The 18,698-nt window shown below is 33.6% G+C and overlaps 1 protein-coding gene and 1 long non-coding RNA gene across 7 annotated transcripts; both read right to left on the reverse strand.

Moving 5' to 3' along the window:
* Nucleotides 1–2,311: 2,311 nt before the first annotated feature.
* On the reverse strand, nucleotides 2,312–6,338 carry LOC114256141 (uncharacterized). Of its 6 annotated transcripts, none has more exons than XR_014346132.1 (6): nucleotides 6,087–6,338; nucleotides 3,884–5,873; nucleotides 3,493–3,530; nucleotides 3,335–3,403; nucleotides 3,156–3,250; nucleotides 2,312–2,475 (listed from the first exon to the last, which is right to left on the reverse strand). It is a non-coding gene; the product is annotated as an uncharacterized LOC114256141 (long non-coding RNA). The 6 variants fall into 6 exon arrangements; XR_014346126.1 differs by having other exon boundaries at nucleotides 3,884–5,859; nucleotides 6,087–6,337; XR_014346143.1 differs by having other exon boundaries at nucleotides 3,884–3,959; nucleotides 5,158–6,337.
* Nucleotides 6,339–9,457: 3,119 nt separating this feature from the next.
* Nucleotides 9,458–12,655, reverse strand: LOC114320194 (transcription factor TCP5). The gene is made up of 2 exons (XM_028267311.2): nucleotides 11,460–12,655; nucleotides 9,458–10,991 (listed from the first exon to the last, which is right to left on the reverse strand). Exon 2 carries the CDS (start codon nucleotides 10,866–10,868, stop codon nucleotides 9,819–9,821), a length of 1,050 nt encoding a protein of 349 aa, XP_028123112.2. The 5' UTR covers nucleotides 10,869–10,991; nucleotides 11,460–12,655; the 3' UTR covers nucleotides 9,458–9,818.
* Between the last annotated feature and the right edge of the window lie 6,043 nt (nucleotides 12,656–18,698).

The following is an 18,698-nucleotide window of genomic DNA, read 5'->3' on the forward strand; positions in this document are numbered from 1 at the left end:
TTACTCTAAAATAAGTTACGATGATGGTTTTACAAGATAGTGTTGTGTCATAAATCCGAGTAAAATTTTACTGTTAAAAGAATAGAGCATCATGAAAAGAAGAAAGAAAGATAGAGTATAGAGAAATAGAGTTCGAAAACAAAAGATCAAGAGAATAATGAGAAGAAGGAGAAGAGAGAGTGAGAGAGAGAACAAGAGAGAGAGCATAAATGGTGAGTGACACACACATATATATATAGAGAGAGAGTATGAATCATCAAAACCAAAGAGAGAGAGAGAGGGTGAAAGATTTCAGATTTGAGATTTGCAAACCGTTATTGTTCGACAAAGACGACCGTGAATGATTTCAAATATGAAGTTGTGGATATAACAATGGTGATGAAGTAGGTAAGAGAAAGAGTTCCATGGTGAGTGGCGGTGGCGCCGATGGAGAGTAATGATGGTGCCGATGAAGAGCGACAATGATAAGAACGAGACAAAGAGAATAGAGATTAAGATGAGAGAGAGTGATTGCAATCTGATACATACACACATATAGGTATTATAATAAAAGAAATAAGTTTTAAAATACTATGAAGTTTTGAAATGATCTATATAATTCTTGTTCAAATTAGACATTGAGGGGTCTATCACCAAATCTCTCTTTTTAAATATATTCAGATATTTAGATTAGACACTTTGAATTTTTTTTTTTTGCAAATTTTACTAAAATATTAGAAATAAAATTACCAAAAAATAAATCCAAAAAAATTAAAAATTATTTTTAAAAGCTTATAAACTTTTTATCCAGAAGGTGGGGGATTCACTCAAATGGAGGGATAGAGTATTGAGGGCCCATTTGGATAGGAGGAGGAAACTTGCTTAAAAGGAAAGGCTTTGCTTGGGAGAGATTTGCTTGTTTTTCGGTTGTTCATATAAATGGATTAAAAATTTTACTAAAATATTAAAAATAAAATTACCAAAAAATGCCCTAAAAAAATTAAAAATCATTTTTAAAAGCTTATAAGTTTTTTAATCGTAGAAGGTGGGGGATTGCCTCCAATGGAGGGATATAGAGTATTGAGGGCCCATTTGCATAGGAGGAGGAAACTTGCTTAAAAGGAAGACTTTGCTTGGGAGAGATTTGCTTGTTTTTCGATTGTTCATATAAAAAGATTAAATTATGTAGTTGGCCTGTTGTAAGTGATATTTGTAAGAGAAAAAATAAGATGATTATGAATTTGATATGATATTTTATTTTATTAATTATTTTAATATATTTTGTCTTTTTATAAATTTTAGTCCAAAAAAAAAAAAAAAAAAAAGCCTTTGCCAAACAAAGGCTATTAGTGTTTCTAAAATAAAAACTTTATAAACTCTTCATGTGCATCACACGTGCACTTTTCATAGTTTATTTATAAAAGTTTGAATTAAGTAACAACAAATTTTACCTACACTACAAAAAATACAGCTTTTAGTGGCGTTTGTAAAACGCCGCTAATTTTCTCAAAAATGCCGCTAAAACCTTTGATGACGTTTTTAATATACGCCGCAGATACGGCCGTCGTTATATGTTTGTGACGTTTAAAAAACGCCGTTGTAGACCTTATTGCGACGTTTTAGAAAACGTCATGCTACAATCACCGACGGTGATTCCTTCCGGCGGGATGACGTCATATAGACCCTATAGCGGCGTTTTTTACAAAAACGCCACTAAAAGCACTTTTTTCCTTTTTTTTGGGGGGGGGGGGAATGCAACCTAATGAAATTTTAACCATTCGGCAATAATATTTTATTTGCTACTAGCTAGAATTCTCCAAACCCTGTTTCAAAAAATATATATATTCAACCAAACACATCAAAATTGAAATTACAAAAATCACAACCAAATTCATATACTCCATCATCATCTCAAAATTTAAAATATTAAGAAAAGAATAAATGTAACTAAAAAAAAATGAAATTAGTAGCAAATAAAATATTATTATCATGAATACTCAAGAGAAAGTAACCCTTGAGTGTAAAAGCCAATACAGCACATGTTATTATCATGGACCCATATAATTTTAGAAAAATGTTTGGGGGCCCTAATTCTGTGGCTCAAATGTGGCTCAAATGGCCAAAACGACGTCGTTTTGGCCATTTTGATGTTGTTTTGTACTCAAAACGACGTCGTTTTGACCATTTGAGCCACATTTGAGCCACAAAATTTGGGCCCTCTACCATTGCTCATAATTTTAAGACAGTACACCGAAAACCAACAGTGATTAAAAAAAAAAAAAAAGGTTAGTCAAGCAAATATCTCCATTTAATGCTCTCCAGACACGTAGTTCCTTGAGAAATATGGACATTGGATCAGGTAGCTACAACAACTCAAAAATAAATAAATAAAAATAGATTAATCTAGTTGTTAAAATTTGGCTCTGGCCTGAAATTTGTATAGTTGTTTTGCTGGTTTTGGATATATGCTCATGTTCTTCACCCTCAAATGAAAACCTGGGAGTCAAATTAAAGAAAAGAAAATCCATCAGAAAAAGCATAACAAATGCAAAGAAAACTTGCTAACACCACAAAATAATTATTTATCTTCTTCCAGAAAACCAGTAAAAAGGATCCCCAAAAAAATTGTCATTACCAAAAAATTATAGGGTTAATCACACCAATACCTCCTCAACTATTAAAGAATACCATCAGTTTACCTCCTTTATACCATGTCAACATTGACATGTAGTATCACCAACCAATAATAAAACTACATATGGGATGGTGAACCCCACTATTCAAATGTAACAACCCATTCCAACATAATTTTGTAACTACTGCATAGCGGGACTGATCATACGTACATGGTAATTTATAAAGTCGGTGATGGCATGCTATCACCATTGTAGTGAATTTTTTTCTTCCAAGAGAGGAATTTACACGGTTTTATAGTTGAGGGGTTAGACTGTACCGGTTCATAGATGGGGAGAGTAAACCGATATTCGTTCAGTTGAGGGAGTCTTAGTGTAGCTAACCCTATTTTATAACCCGAAACAAATTAAGGTCAAATCATCATAAGATGGATCAGCCAAAGAAATCTCCACAACTTAAGTGAAAATTTCTTGAATTGATGCAAACTGGTAGACATACACAAAAGTCACCCAGACTTGACTGAAAAACAAAAGCAACATTACCTGAATGTGTGAAAAAGCCTGAACAAATTCACTCAATCCAACATTGAATCAGCACAGTAACTAACTGTATATTGTTCCTAAGAGACAATGGTAGCCTGGTATTCCAGAACCAAATGAGAAAGCCACACTTTCAAGGAAAAAGAATCAGAGAAATAGTTCTTAAAAGGGGTCCAACATACCATGCAACCACCAACTGCTATTGGAACATCTTAGAATATGCTTCTCTCCAGATCTCGTCTATCCGAAATCTGTCCCAATTCCAACAATTCAAACCCCAGTAGCTGATAAGCATTTAATGCCATAAAAAATGTTTCAGATTTTATGCAATCATACTAACCTTCTTCTTTGCAGCAGCCAGCTCCTTTTTTATTCCAGCTAAAAGATGCCAGAAACCAAGTCAGTTATCACGTTTCAAACCTCAATTCTATGAAAATTACGAACTCCAGACTATTAAGTATCTAGTTTAGTACTTGAAAACTGTCATTCAAATTTCAAAATGACTTTCAGTAAGACCTCAGCCATCTCCCAAAATAGATTAATGTTATGGTAGAATACAAAAAACCCATAAAAAATAAAACTTGTAGCCCACAGAGAAGGTAATTATTGCCAAGTTATTTTTTTTTTCTTTTGCTATTTAGGATTTCATCAGAGTGAAATTCATAATGTGCTGAAAGTTTTAACAATGCATTATATTTATAAAAAGTTCAAGGTTAGAAACTGTCACAAACCATCATTTGGCTCCAATTCCAATGCCTTCTTGAAACTTTCGATAGCAGCATCTATATCATTAAGTGTCATGTATGCCTGATAGTTCAATACAACGATAATCATAAGGACTACAAATTAGTCAATAGGACAATATGCAATCCACAATGCATACAAAGCCAATTGGGAGTTGGCTAGGCAAGACAACTCTTAATACTACCTAATACTCACATAATTTAGTAAACACATGAAGTTTGTGACAAATGCAACTAAAAATTTTAGTAAACATTAATAGATTCATGATTAAACATTTAGCACACTTGGGGTGCGAGTGGATGTCCTCTGAAAATTGAACAATTTATAGCCTATATTCAATTATACATAGAGCTTGAAGGCACATATTATAGCTCAAGTGCGGCTACCAAAGAAAATTGCAGTAAACATAACATCTAATGTTATGCAATAATAATTTTATAAATTTCAATTAAGAAACTAGCTGTAATGATGTAACCATTCAAAGCAATGTTTTGAAAACCAGAATACATCAACAAAGCAACCACATAAATGGGGCAAATTTTATCGAGAAAACCCCTCTTCTCTTAGCAATTAATAACATCATCATCATCATCATTAGTTTATGATGCAAATAGCAAAATATTCATGGATTCCTCTCTAATTGGTCTCAAGTATCTCTTTAAAAAGAAAAGACAGGTACAGACAGATAGCCAACCATTGCTTTAGCAATTAATGGGCCTATTGAGCACATTTAAACAAAAACATGAAGATGGAAAAACATTCCAAAACAGGGGCCACATTTTAATGCTTTAACAACATTTGAAAATATATTGACAGTGTTTCCACAATCTAGCTGGAAAACAACCTAAAATAACCTTCATTTAGCAACAAGCAAAGAACACTGAACATATTAGAGAATCCAAAAAACTTCACAATGATATGGTAAAATGCAAGACCACAAAGTAAACAAATACCCTTTTAAACAATTATGCATGAGCTGCATGTCTATAAGGCCTAGTTTATTGCTTATTAATAAAATGAACAAGAAAAGTGCAACTCTACTTAACTCAAGCAGACCAAATGACAGTACTAGGCTTGCTCAAACTCAACATTTCTTAATTTTCTCAGGTTCCAAATATCTACTAGGCTTGCTCAAACTCAACATTTCTTAATTTTTCTCAGGTTCCAAATATCTCATGTCTTCTCATCTCTTACAAATTCCTAGTATTGATTTCCCTATGCTAGTGCAACTCTCAAGAAAATAGTGCAAAAATGGAACTACTTCTAATGGCGACCCCTCTGCGAACTCTGCAACCAAAACAAGCAATAAGCTTTATATATATATATATATATATATATATATACATACAATACACTTGAGGGACATATCTTAGAGTTGAATGAACAAATTTAAAATACTAGTAAAAAGCAATGTCTTGTGCTCTGTTTGGCAAAACGAAGAAACGAATTCAACATTGAAGCCCCCCCCAAAAAAAAGAGAGAGAGAAAAAAAAAATCTTGTAAAACAGAGCATAGACCACAGCTTGGAGCTTTAAAATCTTGATTTTCGATCAAAATCTCCAAAAACAAAGTATAAAATCAAATGCTAATGAAGGACTGGTTTTGCTTTTTGTGAAGAAGATAATCCGAAAACGGAAATCAAATTTTTAGTTGATGAAAAAATATGTGATTTTGATTAAGTTTGCATAAATGTGCTTGACATATCTGAACTTAACTTTTGGATGAGTTTGACCTGGCCAAACTCGATTGAGCTCTTCAATGGCGGTGTATAGACTGAAGCAGAGATCGAATGAGCTTGAAATTGGTCTACTTGAAGCAGAGATTGATAAGGCTGAGCTGTTGATGAAGGACACAGCACCACGCTTCAAGCCCCTGAACTAGTGTTCTGTGATACCGAGGCTGTTGGATGCAACTCTCGATCGGCAGTAACATCTCTCTATCACCACTCCATTCTTTCCATTTGCTGGTGATCAAGAACTCCATCCCAATGTGCGGACCATAAAGAGGAAGAGAACGAAAATTAGAAGAAAGAAGCAAAACACAAAAGGCAAAAGAAAAAAATGCTAGATTTCAACCAAATCGAGTGAAGAAGAAACTGAATTTACAAACATCAACGTAAATACATTCCAGATCGTTACTTTTTAGCCATGAAACTACACAGATCTTCGGTGAATTCAACAAATCCCTTACCTTGAGCCATGCCGCACCCAAACACGAAGAAGAACGAGCCCTAGATCGATTTAAATTACAGAGATTCGAACAATAACTAAGATAAACGGTCAAATCAAATATAGAACCAGCTTTTCAAGATCAAAATGACGAAGAATCGATCCAAATCGAACCACCAAGTGTTGATCCCTCTCTCTCTCTCTCTCTGTATCTCTCTGAAGTCGCCTCTCTCTCTCTCTCTCGGACTCCTACGACTCTTAAAAGCAAAAAAGAAATTTAAAAGAAAAATAAGTACTTTTATCTAAGAATAATGCTTGGGACCCCCTTTTGGGGTCACCCCTCACCCCCTTTGCCACGTGGCAGGTGGTGATTGGAGGAGCAGGAAAAAAAAGAAAAAGAAAAAGAAAAGGTGACCAATGAGAGAGAGAGGGGGTCAAAGGGGGTGGGTGGAAAAGGGGAATGAATCATTGTTGTTTATCTAAACTAAACTACACCGTTTTAACCATAGCCCAACGTTTCAAAAACGTTGTCCTACCATTTACCGATGACCGGCGTGTAGAAAACAAAATCGTGTGCTAGATTTTCCATATTTTACAGCGTTTTAAAAAACGCTACTAAATAAACGTTGTTGTATCCCCTCTTTCTTGTAGTGCTAGTCTCCAACAATGGTTGTCATAACTCAAATTGGACAAGAAAAAAAAGAAAAAATAGTCAAATTCGTTGAAATTGTCTGACCATCCAAATATATGACATGATTTTTATTTTTGTTTTTATTTTTTTTCACTTCACTTGCTAATGAAAATAAATCAAAGAAAACTTGAGTTAGAAATTCGAAAAAGAGAAGGGAAAAAAAAAAAAAAGTCATAGGTTTTGCACCATTAGAAAATTTGTCATATAACCTTATTTTAACAAAAAGAGCATACCTACAACCAATTGAAGTTGATAGAGGTTTCAGAAAAAATAAATCAAAGAAAACCCGAGCAAAAAATTAATAAAGTACTCCTAGATTGTGCCCCATTAGGGAGCTTGGGTATGCTTAATAATGTTGTGAATGCCCTTTCATAGAAGGAGTTTTGGAATTCTCTATGGCCTTCGCCCGTCAACCTTGGATAAGCTTAAATCTCCTTCTAGAAGAAATCGTCTTTTTAAATTTCAAATCTTTACTACTAATCATGTATTCATTTTCTTATTCTGCTATGGCAAGGTCAGCCAGGTTTATGTTAATGGTGGTGTTTGGGAAGTGTTTTTTTTTTTTTTTTTTTTTTTGTTAAAAAAAATACTAAAAGACAAAAAATTGGTTAAAAAACTAAAAAAACAAATTCAGACAAAATGTCACATCAAACGTATAATTATTTCACTTTTTTTCTCATAAATATCACATTTAATTACAAAAAAATTCAACTATCTTCTCAAATTTTAACCCCCTAAAATAATCAAACACTTAAAAAACCTACTAAAATAACAACTTCCCAAACACCGCTTTGTTTGGGAAGCGGGTTGGCTTTTTGACTTTTTGATTTTTTTGGCTATTTTAGCTGGGCTAAAAAGCTTGGTTTGGAAAGGGCTTTTTAGTTTTTTGACTTTTTTGGCTTTTTTTGTGAGAGAAGAGTGTAATGATTATATATTGGATGTGATATTTTGTTTGTTGTGACTAAAATAGCCTATTTTGTCTTTTATTGCTAAAATAACCAAAAAAACCCATAAACCATCTTCCCAAACAGAGATTGTAGATTTCATTCTAATAAATGATTCTCATAGGGAACACAGTTTGAATTTTTTTTTTTAAATTCAAAATTTGATGTTTATAATAAAATAAATTTTAAAATTTTAATTTTATCAATTTGAACTCTAATTTTTTAATTTTATTTTCAATCTAAATTATCAGTCTATTTTTGTTAAGTGAAATTGACTAAAAAAATGGTATTTCAATCATTATACTCAATGAAAAATAATATTTTAAGCATTTTATGTATACTTAACAAGTATCATTCATTTTCTTCTTTCTTTTACGAATTGATTTAGAATGGATAAATAAGCTAGTTGTTTCAAACCGACCACTCACTCTCCTTTGTCCTTGGCTAATAGAATGTGAATTATTTAGTTTGGAATTGAATAACAGATGTAAGGTTGGCCAGTTGAAAAGATCATTTATGCGAATATTCAAATTAATCAAACGCCGATAACTATACGATTAAATCACAAAATAATGTCTTCTCCAATGCAGGATAACAAGAAAAGACAGATCACAAAATCTAAAAGTGGCTTTCGTAGAAAAAGAAAACAAAACAGTAGGGGGACCTCTCCTATGCAGGCTTTGTGGTCCCTTCTCTTACACAGAAAAAGATGGCATACTCTGAAACCCTAATTAGCTTGTGTGTGCTCCTCTTCTTCTTCTTCTTCATTAAACATTAAATAAGCTCCACAGTATTTTTTATTTTTATTTTTTATATTTGATGCCACTTGGAAAAGGGATCCTTTAATCTTGCTCTTAAAACCTGTGGCTCTGCTAAGATTATTGTGTTGGATCTTGTCCAATGTTGACAGTACTGCCTACAATCCCACTCATCTGTAATTACTCACCCATATAGCAACATACAACTTTCTTCAAGTTCAACAGATTATTTATGCTTCCATCAATGTGGAGATTCTGGATAAAAAAAAGAAAAGAAACTTGACTGTCCATTCATAATCAGTACTTTAGGGTTTTCAAGCTTTCAGAGATCAAATAGTGTTCATGGGAGAGAAGTGCATATATTGGGTGACCTAATAAATAGCAATGCTACTTACACCAAACTCAGAAAAATACGCATAATATTGTTTAATGTATGTTTACGCTCATTTAAGAATACAAAATTAAATCTAAATTACATATTATTTTTTTTTGAGTATGTTTTTGTATATTCTACGCACATATCTATCAAATAAATATTTATTAGTGATGACTCTGGTCAACAAAAAAAACAATGAGCAACTCTTACCTCTCACTAATTTGATCAAGCAATGTTAAATATCATGGAATAAAATTTAAAACTCTCATTAGTTAATGATTCCATTATGTAATATCACTCTCATATAATTAGGGTATTTGGAAAGGAAAATAGAAAATGAATGTCAAATATAAATAAAATATACCTATATTTTACTTAATTTCACACATATTTTCCTTTTTTTTTTTTCAAATTCCTTCTCAAATCTCCTAACCAAGCACATAATTATAGTACAGTCAGGTTACAACCACAAAGCACCAATGCAGTGAGATGTCTCGTGATCATGGGGAGCACAAGTTGACATTGGGTGAACTAAACAATGCCACCGTACATATATGCTTCCGATTTACCACTCCCTAGATATCAAGTACATAGAAAATTTTCTTTTTCCCTACACCATTCTTGTTTCTCTGGAAAATAATTTCTTGTACTAAGTGTATGGTAGCCACATTTAAGATGGGTCAAACAAAATAGTTACACTTCAGAACTTTCTACTGTTCAACTTCAAATAGCTTTCTTTTTGGGGTATCAAAACAAAATATAATGACATAAAAATATATAATATGGTCTCATCTTACCAGTATTCAAGCCATTCAAGATTCTGTAGTGCAATGTATAGCTCTTGCATTTGTTTTCCCAAATGCCTGATTGAGCAAAGTTTATGAAATGAAACACAAAAACATCAACCCGATCACTACACCAAAGAAAGGTTGTTCACTCCCAAGAATATCATAGAAGTCTCCAATTTATAAAATTGGACATCGATTCATTTTGGAGGAAACTCGTCATTGTTATTTGATTGGCTTCCACTACTATCTCGAGACTGGATAAGCATGCTCAAGTGGAGGGGTCTCATGGATTGGCCCATAGAATTTGACAAGGGATTTTGTGAACTTGAGCTCAACGTCTGAAAGTGGTTGATTTGTTTTGGATCAAACTCAATGTTTGAAGGAAAATGGGATTGTGCTGTCCCGGGTGGACATACAAGAACTTGAGACCCAGATGGAAGAGACAATGATGGTGGAAATGGCACAACATTGAAGTCCTGGATATCTTCTGTTTGGGTTGTACTTGTATATCCATGGCTTCGTATATGAGAAAGAGAAAATTTTGGAGGATCCCAACGATAGAAAGAATTGTATGGCGCAAAATTGTTAAGCAAATCGGGTATGGAAGAATAGGTAGGTCTGGGGAAAAAGTTATTAGATGAAACATTTCCACCATTAGCTTCATTAAGATTATCTTGCTTTTCTTCGTCATTTCTTTGATTCCAATTTTCTTTCTCAACCGGGTTTTCTGTTGAAACCTCCTTAGATTTATCATTCAAGGTAGCATTCGAATTCCAAAAACTAGACCCTTGTAGTCCCAATGGAGTGTCCCAATTGATATTGTTACCAATCTTAAGGCCTTCTTTGTCATGATTAGTTATCATTGGTTGATGATTTTGGCCAAATTTGAAGTTTCCTGGTGGCATTTGGAGGGGAGGGAGTTCATCAATTTCATGCTTAGCTTCATTCAGCAACCAATCAACCACCTTGCTGGGCTGATTAAGACCTAGCCTTTCTTGAAGATCATACAATTGAATGGCAGTTGGGACCGAAAGCCTTACCCGTCTATCTCTCAATCCTCTCATAGTGCAGACTTTGCTGTGCCTGTCCTTTCCTCCAAAAGCTCGCGAGACGCGCACAATTCGTGGATTATTCAGCTTTGACCATGGTGTTTTTGAACTACATGAAGCCTTAGAGTTGTTCTTCCCATCAACTGTGTTGCCTTCCTGTTTTGTTGTAAGATCTTCTTCCCTTGAAGTTGTAATCATCTTATGTCTCTCATTATCGGTGCAAAAAAAAAGCAAATGACAGACTGAATTGCCTCAGGTTGCAGGTTCCTCAGATTTTGCTTTTCAGTCTCCTCGAATGGCCTTCCTCATATAAAGTTCCTTCTTTATGATCCATAGAAAATAAATAAATAAATGAGAATTAATAGAGAAGCAATGATATAATACTGCAATCACAACCCTACTTGTCAAAAACATACACAAACTAGGTTGGTCAGAGCTCATATACCCTATATGAAATTAGCATCTACCACAGTGGATTTGCATAGCCTATGAGTTTCACATATATTCACAGAATCACACAAAGCAAGGGATGATATTCTATAACTAGATTGATCAATTGCTTAACAAGTTCTCAAGTTAATGGCAAGTGTTAAGTGCTACAATCAATTTTATGATGATTTGATGTTAGTGAATTGGAACTATACAATGATTTGATGTTAGTCATAGAAAATAGTCAAGATTACAAGTGAGAGCGCCTACTTGATGAAGAAATTAAACTCATCATGATGATAGATCATATATATAACAACAACTGATGTTTTATATTATTATGGTATGAGGCAAACTTACATCTGCAAGGTTTCAGATTTTGGTATGGCACTCCTCTTGAATAGTTGCAACTTCCTGAATTTGGTATTCAACTCCACCAAGCTAGCGGTGTATATGATTAGGTTGTCTAAAGTGAGAAAATTCACTTTCATGAGAGAATAAGCTTACTGAGAACTAGGTGCAGATTGAGAAAGAGAAGATGCCGGAATTCAACCGACCATGCTCCACAGAAAAATAAAGAAAAAAGCATGGTGAGTGCACGTTCACGTGGCAGACCTTGGCATCTATCCATTTTATTTTATTTTTTGATCGGTAAATGATAGTTGTTTGTTGTTAGATTAGTACCTATGGAAGAAAATTCCCTCACCTTTGGCAAAGCACTTAAGTACTTGTACTCCCTTAATTCAACTTTCCTAAGGGGAATTGAACCCATGACCTCTTTGGGACTAAGCCTTGAGGAAGGTATGGTGACTAACTAAATTAGGCCTAATCTTACAACTAACAACTAGGCTCGGCATCTATCCATTTAATGTGCAGAGTCAAAATCTTATCATTTCTTTCTTCTTGTTGAGTTACAGCTGTATGATGGGTTATTAATTTTTTATGAAACATATGTTTATTTGTTGAGATAATATTGTTCTATGAAAACAAAGTACATATAATTTGGACTGGGGACCATTGTGATCACCACTCTGCACACTTCGAAGAAAAAAAAAAAGTTGCACCTAATGCTTTATCCACAATTACAAAAGGCATTGTTGTGAATGAAATTCCCTTCACATGGGTTGACAAACGCATGCTTGCTAGCAATGATATGATCTTCATGTAATTAAACCTCCAAAATAGTTTACATTTAGAATAAAATAAAAATGACAAATGCACAGGCTCTCGCTAATCCTGCTTAAGCAGGTGCCTCTTGCATTTGCATGTCTTTTAAAAATAAAAAATAAATAAAAATATTGTATTCAATCATATGTTAAATAGTGTAAATCAAGGGATAATTAAGAGATAATAATAGGGCATTAATGGGATAATAATATAAGAAAAGGCACTTAATAGGGCCATTACTGGGATACTCAAAAAGTTGGTCTTAATAGTCTTTTTAACAGCATTTTTTCTGGTTGATGTGTCTGATAGCTACAGATTGATTGCAACGGGACCAACATGCTGATGAGTAGAGAGAGGACCACACAATGTTCCTGCAGCTGTGAGATTTTTGCATGGAGCAAGTTGAAGAGAGTGTTAAATATTATCACTCCCCACAAAATCAAAAATGCTTTGGTCGGTTATTAAACCACATAGACGTGTAGAAATTTCTTTCTCTACTTTGAAAAGGATATCAAATATGTGCTTTTCCAACTTCTTTAATGAATTAGGTGTTCTCCAACTTGGAAGATTGGATAGTGTCGTAAAAGAATTAAGCTATTGAAATTTGGCTCGTGTTCAGTTGTTAAAAATAATTCAACATTGATTCATTTATTACCAATGTCTCTAATAGTTGGCCATAAATTATTTGTTTTCAAATCTTTTCATCACCTGTCCTTAAGTACTCACAATCACTAAATTATTGAAAACCTGACCTGATTTAAAATGTTAAAAAAAAATATATTGAGTTGTGTTTATTGGTAAATCCTATTTTATATTTTAAAATTTTATTGCAATAAACACATTTGTTAGTAAAAGAAAATTTATAAAACTTGTTAATTTATATAAGAAATTTTACAAAATCTTTTGGTCAGAATACGCTTAGTCGTGGACTATCATCATCTGGACCCCAGACAGCCGCACCCACTTACACCGACCCATATGCATCATATGCTTTCTCAATTTCTTTCTTATTTAAACCATCCAGTCCAACCCCTTTGTGACTCATCTATGAAGCAGACAGAATGTTTGGTGCATATGGAATTGTTTATAATTCATTTTATTTTTAAAAATTTGTGTGAGAATATTTAGTCAAATAGTTTACATACATTTAGGCCAAGTTTGGCATCTTCAAAAAAATTCAAAAAGTCAAAAAGTCACTATCTTATTTAAGTTATATCATCTTATTTAAGTCACATCACCTCTCTATCCCATCACTTCAAACCCAACCCATATTTTATAAAATGTCAAAAAGTACACTTATTTAGAACATCCCAAATAACCCCTTATTATTGAGAAGTAAAACTTATTATTGAGAAGCGGGTAGAGAAATATTGACTCACTTTTATTACGTAATAGAAAGATAAGAAAAATTTCATTAATATGTTTATGATTTCTCATTTGTTGAGCACCATCAAGTAGGTGATGCTACATGTACTCTTAGACAGCACCGACTCAAATTTTTAGATATTTTAGGCTAAACATCAGACTTTATTTTTTAGATATTTTAGGCTAAACATCAGACTTTATTTTATAGGACTTTTAAAAAATTGAGGTCTTTAATAATAAATTATTTTTTTATTTTTATTTTTATTTAATTCAGTGAATCTTAGGCAGAGTTAAATCATCTAATAATTGGGTCACCCCTCCTCCATGACTATTTAATAAATTCACATGTGAAAATATTCTTTGTACTTAGCCTTATTAATTATCTTAAATTATGCATGGCAGTACAATTTATTAAAAAAATTTAGTCAAAAAGTTAAAAAATACCATAAAAAGTCAGTATATACTTTCTATATTTTACACGCAAGAGCAAAAATCACACCTTTAACAATCAAAAATCACTATAAAAAGTTACTTCCCAAACCAACCCTTAAGAGCAGAAACCGCACCTTTGGCAACATTTTGGCTCAATATTTAAATAATAAAAAAAATTTAATAGTTTGGCTCAACATTCAACATTCACTTTTAACAATTTGAAATTGTGATTTTGGTGGATTATTTTTTCTACGAAGGAAAATATCATAAATGCGAGCGTGCCACTAAGGATTGAAAAATCCTTACAGATTAAATTCAAGCCAATTATCAAGCGATTGCGTTGACGATTCTTTTACCTTAATGAAGAGGACTTCAAAATTGCCAAGTGTAGCGAAAAGAAAAATTAAAAGAAGAATGAGGGAGACGGAGAAAGACGATTGAGTGAACAATCAAAGTAATAATTACTTACCTCTACTCCTATGCTTCGAAAAGGAAGTGCATAAAATGCATCGAAATGGAAATGCCGAAAATAAATGTTTCGAAATATAAATCTATGTTAAACTACTCCTAAGATAAGGAAAATGACAAGAAATATTGAAATCAATCGTCTTTGATTTAAGTTCTAGATGCCTTACAATGTAGCCATTAATGGCTATTTACAGAAGAAAAAATATAGCAGTAACTACTTAGTAACTACCCATTTCTTCCATCTTTATTCTTGTCTTGCCATGTGTCATTCCACTCATCCACTTTGTCCTTCATATTCTCCATTATCTCTATAACTTCTTTAACTTCCAAATGAATAAGAGGATGCCACGTGTCCTGCAATTATATAAATAATAAATAATAATAAAAATTACAGATTTATGGTGCTAACATTACCCCCCGCGGCCCTTAAAAATGATGTTTACTTGAATTTTTGAAGGGCCGAACCAAGCACATGACTAACCTAAGCAGCAAAGTGCTTCAAATGATGTAACAACACCAATAAAGTGCTTCGAATGAGTATGAAATTATGACTAGATGACTCAAATTATGACTAGTAACAAGCTTCGAAAGTGGTATAAAGGACCAAAATCATTCTTCGAAGGTCGATGGAGCCGACAAAAGACGAATTACATCCTCAAAAATACTCGGCAAAGCTTCGAAAGTTCACAACCACCATTATTATTTCTTCGAAGCTGTTGTTGATGCAAGATAGAGTGCTTCGAAGCTTACAAAATTATGGCAAAACGGCTTTCGAAGCAACTTATGGCAAAACGGCTTTCGAAGCAACTTATAGCAAAACAGCTTTCGAAGCTGTTTTTGGCCAACATTGTGGTTATTCAAATCTTATATGTTCTGGTTCACACATAATTAATGAAAATATTAATTTTGTGCTTCGAACCAATTATTAATTCTTTGAAAACACCAAAACCGTTGTTCTTCAAACCAATTTTTGTAGAATACTAGTTACATTTTCATGTAACAAATGGCTATAAAAATGTTTATCAGTAAAGCCACTAATTATCATGCCAAAAATAGGCATTATTTGACAATTAATTAATTGTCATTTTACATATATTTGAAGAGAGGCACACATTTTGAAAGCTTTCTCTTCTCATGTTGCATTTCGAAAATGTTTATTGATGACAAAACTACCATTCGAAAGTCACATATATTACTAAAGGATCAAAGTCGTCCTTCGAAAGTGCTCATGAAATCTCTTCGAACTAAATCCAAAGAGTTGGATTATAAGTTTGACATTTTAACCCGCCATTAATGGCTATAAAATGATATTTTGATGAATAACATGCTTCGAAGTGTCTTAGGACATGCTTCGAAGGTAACCACAAAACCAAATGGTGATGGTTTTATGGATCAACTAATAACCGTATTTTTGACCCAATATATTGCAATAACAAAATATTATTTGTTACCCATTCCATCAAAGTCAACATTTGATGTGATCCACAAATAAAAAATGGATTTCGAACAACAAAAGTCATGGTATAGTGTAACCATGAAAATTCATATTTTTTGACATTTTGAAAAATATCAAAAAATTTGAATTCATGAATAGTGGCTTGTTCATTATTTTTTACCATGTTTGTTTTAAAAATATGACTTTTGCCATATAGATTTTCATAATTATTTGGTAAAGTGGGTTGTTTTTCCATGTTAGCCATTAATGGCTTATGAAAATCACCAATAGATATGTTATTTTCATGACTTGACTTTCTAAAAATTGGTTTTGAGACCCCCCGAGCCATGCATGGAATATCATTCTTAGCCAAATTTGGCTAAAAAACATGCTTTTTCGTTGTGTTAATTTCATAATTTGGCTCTTTTAAAACGGACTCTTGAACCCCCCGAGCCATTGATGAAATGAACTCTTTGCTTTTGCTATTTTTAACCATGGAAAAATTCTGAAAAAATTCACCAATTCCGGCCATTAAAGCCTCAGTTAAAAACTTGGTAGTGAGAGTTGATAACTCATCATTCCATTGGCGAATTTCCATATTAAGTTGATGAATTTCTCCAATTAAATGATATTTTTTTTCTTCCACCAAATAATATTGTAATAGATGAAAGTTTATTTCATTAAGAAAATGGATCTCTTCTTGAAGATCCAAAATTTTTCTTTCATGCCAATATATTTCAAATTGACAAGTTCGAATGGCGAAATCCAAATCGTTTGTCATTTCTTACACTTGGCAATCCCACCGGGCGTGCCAAAAATTGTTGGCTTATTTTTCCTACGAAGGAAAATATTATAAATGCAAGCGTGCCAGCAAGGATTGAAAAATCCTTACAGATTAAATTCAAGCCAATTATCAAGCGATTGCGTTGACGGTTCTTTTGCCTCAATGAAGAGGACTTTAAAATTGCCAAGTGTAGCGAAAAGAAAAATTAAAAGAAGAATGAGGGAGACGGAGAAAAACGATTGAGTGAACAATCAAAGTAATAATTACTTACCTCTACTCCTATGCTTCGAAAAAGAAGTGCGTAAAATGCATCGAAATGGAAATGCCGAAAATAAATGTTTCGAAATATAAATCTATGTTAAACTACTCCTAAGATAAGGAAAATGACAAGAAACATTGAAATCAATTGTCTTTGATTTAAGTTCTGGATGCCTTACAATGTAGCCATTAATGGCTATTTATATAAGAAAAAATACAGCAGTAACTACTTAGTAACTACCCATTTCTTCCATCTTTATTCTTGTCTTGCCATGTGTCCTTCCACTCATCCACTTTGTCCTCCTACTCATCCACTTTGTCCTTCATATTCTCCATTATCTCTATAACTTTTTTTAACTTCCAAATGAATAAGAGGATGCCACGTGTCCTGCAATTATATAAATAATAAATAATAATAAAAATTGCGGATTTATGGTGCTAACATTACCCCCTGCGGCCCTTAAAAATGATGTTTACTTGAATTTTTGAAGGGCCGAACCAAGCACATGACTAACCTAAGCAGCAAAGTACTTCGAATGATGTAACAACATCAATAAAGTGCTTCGAATGAGTATGAAATTATGACTAGATGACTCGAATTATGACTAGTAACAAGCTTCGAAAGTGGTATAAAGGACCAAAATCATTCTTCGAAGGTCGATAGAGCCGACAAAAGACGAATTACATCCTAAAAAATACTCGGCAAAGCTTCGAAGGTTCACAACTGTCGACGTCCCCGAACGCCCCGGGAGGGTGAGCTTCCGTTCTGTTCATTTGGGGTCACTACAGCTCAGGACTCTCAAATTGTCACGGTTCTAAGTCTGAACCAAAGAGTCCAAATCCGGCAAATCGTTTTGAGAAAACAGATTTTTGAAAGAAGTGCCAAACATGGACTGCTTTGCCAGATACAGAGTCGCCACCTAAATATTTTATTTTGGAGAAATTTAGGAAACCTTGACTCGTTTGCCTAAGGCCACGTGTCCGTCATCACCAAAGTTGCCTCGGCTCGGGAACTTGGGTACAATTGGAGAAGGTCACTTCGTGAGCACCCCCGCTCGCCCGGTCAAAGATCGGCCTCTACTAACCATGATATCTATTTTTGAAAACTTTGTGTGTCCTTATTCCGGTTATTAGCCTAAGTTACTATGTGATGTACACAGCATATAAGCATAGACTGGGTCGCTTGAATTGGAACAAAACATTTCATGCTTGTTTATTTGAAAGATGGTTTGCTACTTGCAAGTAGGCTTAAAATACAGATTTTGCCACCCGCAGGTGGGCTTAGAAAAGATGGTTTTGCCACTATCTAGTGGGCTTAAAACAAACAGTTGATGATTTATTCCAATCCAAGTAACCCAACCTTCACCCACAGGCATTCAGGCAGTTATATCACATAAGCATATAGCTTCATGGTAAGCATGCTATTCATGGCAGTCACTCACACGCATGCAAGGATGCTAAAGCATAAAACTCTCCAAGCCAAAACAAAAACTCATTAGAAATCATGCATGATCCTAATTATACAGAAATGCCTAATGCAACACATACAAAATGCAACTATAGCAGGCTCGGTTATTCTAAACATGGCATATGGAATGCTACAGCTAACATGTATTCAACTTGGAATTGAAATACAAATGCAGTTAGTATGATGCGCCGAGCCCGGTGCATGCAAAACAGATGAATGAAT

The sequence above is a fragment of the Camellia sinensis genome, chromosome 1, assembly GCF_055761805.1.
Source record: "Camellia sinensis isolate YWXY chromosome 1, ASM5576180v1, whole genome shotgun sequence".
In the NCBI taxonomy this organism is placed as follows: domain Eukaryota; kingdom Viridiplantae; phylum Streptophyta; class Magnoliopsida; order Ericales; family Theaceae; genus Camellia; species Camellia sinensis.

Bases quoted from the DNA above. Each gene is read 5' to 3' on its own strand.
- LOC114320194 (XM_028267311.2), bottom strand. From the start codon at position 10,868: ATGATTACAACTTCAAGGGAAGAAGATCTTACAACAAAACAGGAAGGC.